The following is a 10,461-nucleotide window of genomic DNA, read 5'->3' as shown; positions in this document are numbered from 1 at the left end:
GAGTGTAAATGGGGGAGGGAGGTTTTTTGGGTTGGTGCACTAATTGTAAGTGTATCTTGTGTTTTTTATGTTGATTTAATAAAAAAATAATAAAAATAAAAAAACATACCGATAATAAAAAAAAAACGATACCAATAATTTCCGATATTACATTTTAACGCATTTATCGGCCGATAATATCGGCCTGCATCTCTACTTCAAATGCAAGAATACATTTATGTAATGATAACTTGAAATACAAAAGAAATGCCACTCTTGGCATTTTGCCGTTGCCAGGGTAACCGTCTAATCAGAGCCGCTGTGCGTACACTGCAAATGATTTGCCACTTGCCAATATTTCAAATTGTATTTACATCCTAATCTTGATTTTAGCATGGATAATTATATTGTGTCTATTCTAGTTGAAAAATGTTATATTTGAGAAAATAACTATTCAATTAAGATATTTTGGTTTATTCATAGAAAATACTGTGTAAAGATTCTGCAACCTCCCAAGGATGCTTAACTTAAGACTTGCAAGTTGAACAATACGAAGGTCCTGGGTTCAAAACTGGGCTTAGGATCTTTCTGTGTGGAGTTTGCATGTTCTCCCCGTGACTGCGTGGGTTCCCTCCGGGTACTCCGGCTTCCTCCCACCTCCAAAGACATGCACCTGGGGATAGGTTGATTGGCAACACTAAATTGGTCCTAGATTTTGTTATGAAATAAATAACATTTATTAACACACACAAAAGTAGTGAAAATATGTACCGTTGATTGCTGATACCGATTCCCAAGTACTGTCTTATCAAGTCAAATTAACCAGCAGATAGTTTCACTAGTTTTTAATGTTTTTTTAATTTTTATCTCATAGTTTGTCATGTCTTTTTGGCAGTGTAGGGCCCTGTGATCCGTGTTTGTGTGAAGAAGCGCATACAAAATGTAAATTAATGAATGGCAGTGTGCTTCATGAGAAATTTTACGCAAACGTGTTCCTGTTCCTAGCCGCTTCCTGCTCTGTCAGCGACAGGATTTTAATGTCAAATTTACCCGACAGTCCCAGCGTTTGTGCTTGATTTGTAAGGCAGAGGTACTGGGTTCGAATTCTAGTTAATTTTGGAAGGTTTATGGTTTTAAGTTTTTTTTAGGGTAAATGTATGTTTTAATAATGTTAAAAAAAATTGTATTTGCACTAAAATAATAAATTATTCAATCAATAAATCAATCAAAATGTATTTATATTGCCCTTAATGAAAAGTGTCTCAAAGGTCATCTGATCTAGGTAAAACTCTAAAGATCCCAACTGAGGAGAAAGAAGAAACCCCATTTCCAGTGTGATCAGCTGCAATGGATGTTAATTGGTGTAATTATTGAATTGGTAAATTAAAAGATAATGTTGGAGTCCATGTCAGGAAACCAACATGTTAATGCACAAACTTACCTGGGCTGAATCCCAGGGGACCCCATCCGATCAGGGACCCCCGATTTTGACGGTGAAACGCAATGATTGGTGTTCATGGATGTCAATCACAGACAGCTCTTCTTCGTGAATCAATTGTGTACTCTCTCTCTCTAGTCTGCGTAGTTTTTTGCTACTGTGCGAACCCAGGTCGCCGGTGTAAGAGGCAAGCGTGCTGACTACTGAGCTCCCAAATCGCCAGCACTATTTTTGAAGTTGACTGGCCTCTTGCACACCTATATATATATATATATATATATATATATACATATATATATATATATATATATATATATATATATATATATATATATATATATATATATATATATATATATATATATATATATATACATATATATATATATATATATATATATATATATATATATATATATATATATATATATATATATATATATATATATATGTATATATATATATATATATATATATATATATATATATATATATATATATATATATATATATATATATATATACATATACATACATATATATACACATATATTTATACATATATACATACATACATAAACACATATATTTAAACACATACATACATACATATACATATATATATATATATATATATATATATATATATATATATATATATATATATATATATATATATATATATATATATACATATACATATATACACATACATACATACATACAAACACACACACATTATATATATATACATATATAGATATATATACATACATATATATATATATATATATATATATATATATATATATATATATATATATATATATATATATATATATATATATATATATATATATATATATACAGTATATATATGTATATATACAGTATATATATATATATATATATATATATATATATATATATATATATACAGTATATATATATATATATATATATATATACAGTATATATATATATATATATATATATATAGATACATACAGAAACACATTATATATATACATATATATATATATATATATATATATATATATATATATATATAGATACATACAGAAACACATTATATATATACATATATATATATATATATATATATATATATATACATACAAACACACATTATATATATACATATAGACATTATATATATATATATATATATATATATATATATATATATATATATATATATATATATATATATATATATATATATATATATATATATATATATATATATATATATATATATATATATATATATATATATATATATATATACCCTCGACCCGTTCCATAGTGTGGAATATTATATATATATATATATATATATATATATATATATATATATATACATATATATATATATATATATATATATATATATATATATATATATATATATATATATATATATATATATATACATACAGTACAGGCCAAACGTTTGGACACACCTTCTCATTCAATGCGTTTTCTTTATTTTTATGACTATTTACATTGTAGATTGTCACTGAAGGCATCAAAACTATGAAACCTGTGAAGTGAAAACCCGTGTAGGTGGATATTTCTTGAAGCTCATCGAGAGAATGCCAAGAGTGTGCAAAGAAATAATCAGAACAAAGGGTGGCTATTTTGAAGAAACTAGAATATAAATCGTGTTTTCAGTTATTTCACCTTTTTTTTTTTAAGTACATAACTCCACCATGAATTGATTAAAGTTGAAAAACTTATTCGGGTGTTACCATTTAGTGGTCGATTGTACGGAATATGTACTGTACTGTGCAATCTACTAATAAAAGTTTCAATCAATCAATCAATCAATCAATCAATCAATCCACATGTGTTCATTCATGGTTTTGATGCTTTCAGTGACAATCTACAATGTAAATAGTCATGAAAATAAAGAAAACGCATTGAATGAGAAGGTGTGTCCAAACATTTGGCCTGTACTGTATATACATACACGTATGTATGTATATATATACACATATAAATACATATATACACTACCGTTCAAAAGTTTGGGGTCACCCAAACAATTTTGTGGAATAGCCTTCATTTCTAAGAACAAAAATAGACTGTCGAGTTTCAGATGAAAGTTCTCTTTTTCTGGCCATTTTGAGCGTTTAATTGACCCCACAAATGTGATGCTCCGGAAACTCAATCTGCTCAAAGGAAGGTCAGTTTGGTAGCTTCTGTAACGAGCTAAACGGTTTTCAGATGTGTGAACATGATTGCACAAGGGTTTTCTAATCATCAATTAGCCTTCTGAGCCAATGAGCAAACACATTGTACCATTAGAACACTGGAGTGATAGTTGCTGGAAATGGGCCTCTATACACCTATGTAAATATTGCACCAAAAACCAGACATTTGCAGCTAGAATAGTCATTTACCACATTAGCAATGTATAGAGTGTATTTCTTTAAAGTTAAGACTAGTTTAAAATTATCTTCATTGAAAAGTACAGTGCTTTTCCTTCAAAAATAAGGACATTTCAATGTGACCCCAAACTTTTCAACGGTAGTGTACATGTAAACATATATACATATATGTATACATATTTATATGTATACATATATAAATGTATACATACATACACACATATACACATTTATACATATACACACATATATATACACTGGAAGGATCCTCCATCCATTTTCTACCGCTTGTCCCTTTCCGGGTGAGTATGTAAAGGCTCACAAACAGAAACAAATGGAACGTTTTACAGGAAATCAAGTGACAACTGCCATGGAGTGTTTACATTTTATTTTTTTATTGAAACAGTATGAACAAACAAAAAAACACCGCAATTAAATAAAAGGCTTGAAACAAAACACGATGGCACAAATGAACCTGGTATTACGGCAAGGCAGGGAGGGAGGAAAAACAAAAACACGTCGTTGCAAACCTTTTGCTGTGTCTTAAAGCCTATTCATTAACGATCATTACATCACTCATTTAGTGCACATTACGCAAGTTGGTAAGGCAAGCGAAGCCAAGCCGAGACTTCATTATTTGTACACCCTTTCACGCGCACTGGTGAAGTAACAAAGCAGGGCATTATTAGCGCCTGTGCATTTGAACTAAGTGCCACGGCCAAATCTGGTAATGAACTCACAACACAGAATTTGTAGCAGACTTAACATTGAAGTTACTTTTTGAAGTGACGTACACGGTGATGATGCACTCGAACACCCAGCTCCAATCGACCAGAAGAAAACCAGTGTCAGTGGCACAAACCCTTCTGCTAAATTTCACAGATATGTATTAGGTTTTTAGATGTCAGTGTTAAATTAGTCAGAATGTCACAAGGGCACCTTTTCTTTTTTGTTACCACACACTCGACAGTGCGACATTTTGATGTTCCGGCCACTTCTGCACAAGGTGCGTCATACAGTTGGCCATTAACAGGTCAGTGAAAATAAGGAAAATAATAGCGAACAGCTGCTAATGTTAGCTTTACGCTACGTGCCGTCGTCTAACGTAGTCCTTTTATACATTGTGTGGAATTTATAACCATCATTGCTGTTCTTGTGTAACTAGAGCAGTGGTTCTTAACCTGGGTTCGATCGAACCCTAGGGGTTCGGTGAGTCGGGCTTAGGGGTTCGGCGGAGGTCAAGACACACCCGACTCATCGTGTAAATACAAACTCCTCCCTATCGGCGTATTACGGATACGGCAACAGCAGACTGATTTGCAGGTGTGTAATTTGTTGTGAGTTTATGCACTGTGTTGGTTTTGTTCTTTGAACAAGGTGATGTTCATGCACGGTTCATTTTGTGCACCAGTAAAAAAACATGGTAACACTTTAGTATGGGGAACATATTCACCATTAATTAGTTGCTTATTAACATGCAAATTAGTAACATATTTGGCTCGTAACTAGTCATTATTAAGTACTTGTTAATGCCTTATTCGGCATGGCCTTATTATTACCCTAACCCTCTAACCATAACCCTAACCAAATAACTCTAAATTACCGTATTTTTCGGACTATAAGTCTCAGTTTTTTTCATAGTTTGGCCGTGGGTGCGACTTATACTCCGGAGCGACTTATGTGTGAAATTATTAACACATTACCGTAAAATATGAAATAATATTATTTATCTCATTCGCGTGAGCGACGAAGCAAATGGCAGCCATCGTCACACACACACGTCAACAATCGTCACTCACACGCCAACCAATAAGAATTTGGCGGGGGCGGGTCATGGCAGAAGTGCATTGTGGGTTTTGGAATGCTAACTGCTATATGCTATACGCTACTGCCGAAGCTATTAAAATGGCTCACATCAACGTTGGCGGTAACTTATAAAAACTGAGAAGGACTGAACTAAAATGGCACCGAAAAGGAAATCATATACTGCAGATTACAAGCTGGACGTAGTGAAATATGCACCAGAGAACGGCGATCGAGCAGTAGAAAGAATGGACGCTAGCGGGGCATACCAGGAGCGACACAGAGGAGGAAGATTTCATGTTATTTAGCGATTAGGAGTGACAGATTGTTTGGTAAACATATAGCATGTTCTATATGTTATAGTTATTTGAATGACTCTTACCATAATATGTTACGTTAACATACCAGGCACGTTCTCAGTTGGTTATTTATGCCTCATATAACGTACACTTATTCAGCCTGTTGTTCACTATTCTTTATTTATTTTAAATTGCCTTTCAAATGTCTATTCTTGGTGTTGGATTTTATCAAATACATTTCCCCCAAAAATGCGACTTATACTCCAGTGCGACGTATATATGTTTTTTTTCTTCTTTATTGTGCAATTTCGGCCGGTGCGACGTATACTCCGGAGCGACTTATAGTCCGAAAAATACGGTAAGTCTTTGTTACTTAGAATATGTTCCCCTAGTGTCCAAAAAACTCTAAATTAAGTCTTTGTTACTTAGAATATGTTCCCCATACTAAAGTGTTACCAAATACATATAACTTTGTCTTGAATTCGAAAAAAAACAAAACATTTTATTTTTCACTAAAGAAGGGTTCGGTGAATATGCATATGAAACTGGTGGGGTTCGGTACCTCCAACAAGGTTAAGAACCACTGAACTAGAGTGTGTTTAATTTCCTCTGCCGCTCATGAAAACTATTGTTAGTTTGTTAGCTAGCAAGATTACGCGTCAACACATGTCAAGGAAGTAGAGGTGGGGAAAATGATGAATTCTCCAATGCATTAAGATTGGAACGTGTATTCTGAATCGATTATTTAAGTGTGTTTAAGTAATAGAGACAGTTTTAAAAATTCCAACCTAGCGCAGACACACACGGGGACGGGAAAAAGAAAAGACAAGCTAGGCTAGCCGTGGCGCTACGCTAGCTTGAATGTGAAGTAGTGAAACAAGAGAAGAATACATGTTTTGTACACTTTAACACAAGTTTAACGACAGTATGTTACGACAGAGTTGTAACCAGCTCAGAAGAGGAAATTAGCAAGTATATTGATAAGTCAGGAGAGAGAATAATATCATTTAGTGCGGCAACACTGTCAGCCATGGATATGAATGGGTACATAGGGGGCAGATATATTGGGGAGGTTTATTTATTTTATCACTTAGCAGGCAATTCTCATGTATCTATTATTACACATAAATATCTATGCTGTGCGCACTCACATCCAAAAGCGGAAATGAGGCAATACCGCATACGTCATTTGCCATAGGAGGAGCCTTTTATACGTATTAATAATTAGGTAAAATACATTCACAATAAATAATAATAATAATAATAATAATCATAATAGGTTATAAAATAGTAATAAAATATACATAATTAATCGATTTACAATCGAATCGTAACCCCTGAATCGTAATCGAATCATGAGGTGCCCAAAGATTCCAACCTCTAGGACAGACCTGGGCAAATTAAGGCCCGGGGCCACATGCGGCCCGTTGAGCTTTTCAATCTGGCCCGCCGGACATTCTCAAATAATTATTTTAGATGTTTAAGATGGAAACTGTAGCTGCCATTATGATGTGCAGTCATGTTTTCTAATGACCGTAAGTCTTGAACTATACAAAGTATTTCAATGGTTGGAATCTGCGCTTATGGATGATTTACCAGTTACAATGGTAATCTAATTAGTTACTATGGTCATCTACGTCACAGCAGCTCAGACGAGGCACCAAGCAGTGTGGGCGGGAAGCGTTTCCACAGACGCGGAAGGAGATTTTTTACAACAAAGCTTAGTGATATATAGAATAGAATAGAATAGAATAGAATAGAAAGTACTTTATTGATCCCTGGGGGGAATTCAGCAAATATCAGATATATCAGATTGTAGGTGGGTTTATTTTGTACCCTTCGCGTTCATATTTCACTGTTTGTTGCATTTTTGTTGCGTTTCACTTGATTGTAAAATATGTCGATCGAAAGGGGGTGTGACATTTATATTTTGTCAATATTCAGTGTTTTATCGTTCATAGAAACATGTGAAATTCCATTACGTTGTTTAAGGCGGTCTGTCATAACGTTTTTAGCATTCAATCAGACATTATTGTGAGGTTTTGTATTAGTGTTCCTAAAAATAGACATACCGGCCCCCAGACACATTTTTTTCTCTAAATGTGGCCCCCGAGTCAAAATAATTGCCCAGGCCTGCTCTAGAAGAAAGCACACAAAAGTAGCATGCAAACTAACAAATACAATACAAACAATACAGAAACCTTATTTCTTTACTTCTGTTACAAGAATTTAGTTTTTTTTTCTCTCTCCAATTTAAGTCATTAAAAATAGTTGCTGCCCGTCTCAAAACGCAAATGCAAAAAAGTAGAACTCTCGAAGCCTATTCTACTTGAACCAGGAAGTAGCTTGCAAACTAACGAGACAAACACAAACATGGCGCTCCGTAACGTTTTTACTATCGTAAAAGGAAATCGCTTTCTCTTAAGGTAATTCAAAGCATAATTTGCTCTCCGTGAAACGCAAATTCGTCATGTTCTTTGAACTGAATTGATAAACCAAAACAAATACTGCACTCCTTGTATTTTTTTTTTTTTTACCTTACTTTCCATAAGCTTCACTTTAGGATGAAACAAACGCAAATATGAACCTGTGCTTGACGTTTCACTCTTGTTAGCAATTTTTTTCAGTTCAACAGTTTCTTTGCTGTTTTGAATCCCAATGGAAACAAAATGGTGCTGTGCCATAATACTACAATATATCATCCTCTGTGAACCCAGGAAGCGGCCTGCTAGCTTCCTTTGTTTAAAGTACTACAGTGTCTAGGAAAATCTAACTATCACTTAAGCCCTTAAAATATCTCGTATCCAATCCGGAATCTTTTTTTTAGAATAATCCCTCCAGGGGGCGTTCGTGAAGTAAATGAGCTGAGCAACGAGTACTCCTCTTGTCTGACATACATACATACATACATTAGACATACATGCATACAGTACAGTACATACAAACACACATACTAGCCTCCCGTGCCTTCTTTTTTGGCAACAGTCCAGAGTCCGGGTTAGAATCATTAACTTCCGGTGTCACAATGATTTTTTTTTTTTTTTTTTTTTTTTTTTTTAATGATTGGAAATGACGTCACAGTTCAGTAGTTCAGAATTTCCAGAACTTTGACAACTTTTGCTGCTTTGCCGGCTTCTTGTTCTTCTTTAGGGCCTGTGGGATAGAAAAAGAAAGAGGTAGTCATGGGTGAAGATTGGAACGGTCATTATTATCATAAAAGCAGTTAGGTGTGTTAGTGGTTACTAGTGTGTGGTTACCATAATGACCGGAATATATAATATTTTTAGGGTAGTGAAGTGAAGTGAATTATATTTATATAGCGCTTTTCTCTAGTGACTCAAAGCGCTTTACATTGTGAAACCCAATATCTAAGTTACATTTTTTTAAACCAGTATGGGTGGCACTGGGAGCAGGTAAAGTGTCTTGCCCAAGGACACAACGGCAGGGACTAGGATGGCAGAAGCGGGGATCGAACCTGGAACCCTCAAGTTTCTGGCACGGCCACTCTACCAACCGAGCTATACCGGGTAGTCCTGGTACAACTTTTTCCACTTCTGACATGATATCAGCAAGAATCATACATGCGTTTATTATTTTGTAGTGTGCAATATTAGAAAAAGGTTGATCAATAACTGACTCGACGGCTGCTTAGGCTGCCATATTTTTTTTTTTGTTTGTTTTACTTTATTTGAATTGGGCCAATGAGAGAAGGCAGCCTGGTACTGCCCAAGTGTTGATGACTTGAGTACTTGGACGGAAAAGTGCCTCAAGTATTTTGGACAGAATGCCACCCTTGACATTTTGGCGTAGCCAGGGAAATCGTCGAATCAGGGCCGCCCCGCCCTATGGGCAGAAAACGCCCTGTGCGGACACTGCAAATTATTTGCCACTTGCCCAGATTTCAACCTGTATTTCTAAAAAAGTCCATAGTTTTAAGGGCTTTATTTTTAGTCAATGACTTTACATCATAATCCTAATTTTATTATGAATAATTATATTGTGTCTATTCGAGTTTAAGTATGTTGAATTTGAGAAAATAATTATTCAAATACGATATTTTGGTTTTCTCCACATAGATAATCTTGTTTAAAGATTCTGCAACCCCCTGAGGATGCTTAATTTAAGAATTGCAAATTGAATAATGCTTGTTTTCAGAATAAAATACAGATTTCTAGCTTGAAAGTCCTGCTAATTTCTAGATATAAAAATGTTAATTTAGGATGTTTTATCAGGTAAAATGAACTAGCTGCATGTACAGATAATTTCAGCAGTTTTTATTTTTTTTTCGCATCCGATACTATTTCCACATGAATCATACATACGTTAATTATTTTGTAGTATGGGATGTTAGAAAAGGTTTGGTCAAGTGATATTAGTCATACGGATAACAACGGTTGGTTGGTTGAAGTTACGGGTTGGTTTAAGTGTATTACATTACGTTAGGTATGAAAAAGACTAACCTTTTTATTATCAACTGTCTGGAATGGACTAATGCTGTCTTGAAGTTGAAGTGGAGTGGTAATTG

The 10,461-nt window shown here is 34.0% G+C and overlaps 1 protein-coding gene across 2 annotated transcripts in view; it reads right to left on the bottom strand.

Annotated features, from left to right (window-relative positions):
* Positions 1-4,210: 4,210 nt before the first annotated feature.
* The window catches only part of si:ch211-156j16.1 (uncharacterized protein LOC564557 homolog), a 44,642-nt gene continuing 38,391 nt past the window's right edge, over positions 4,211-10,461 (bottom strand). For both annotated transcript variants that reach the window (XM_062054419.1, XM_062054420.1), the window contains exon 4: positions 4,211-9,089. In XM_062054419.1, coding sequence (XP_061910403.1) covers positions 9,083-9,089 — 7 coding nt within the window. In that variant the 3' untranslated portion in view covers positions 4,211-9,082. The remainder of the gene's footprint in view (positions 9,090-10,461) is intronic.

The sequence above is a fragment of the Entelurus aequoreus genome, linkage group LG07 (assembly GCF_033978785.1).
Source record: "Entelurus aequoreus isolate RoL-2023_Sb linkage group LG07, RoL_Eaeq_v1.1, whole genome shotgun sequence".
Classification (NCBI taxonomy): domain Eukaryota; kingdom Metazoa; phylum Chordata; class Actinopteri; order Syngnathiformes; family Syngnathidae; genus Entelurus; species Entelurus aequoreus.
This window is presented reverse-complemented; position numbering and strand designations above follow the sequence as displayed.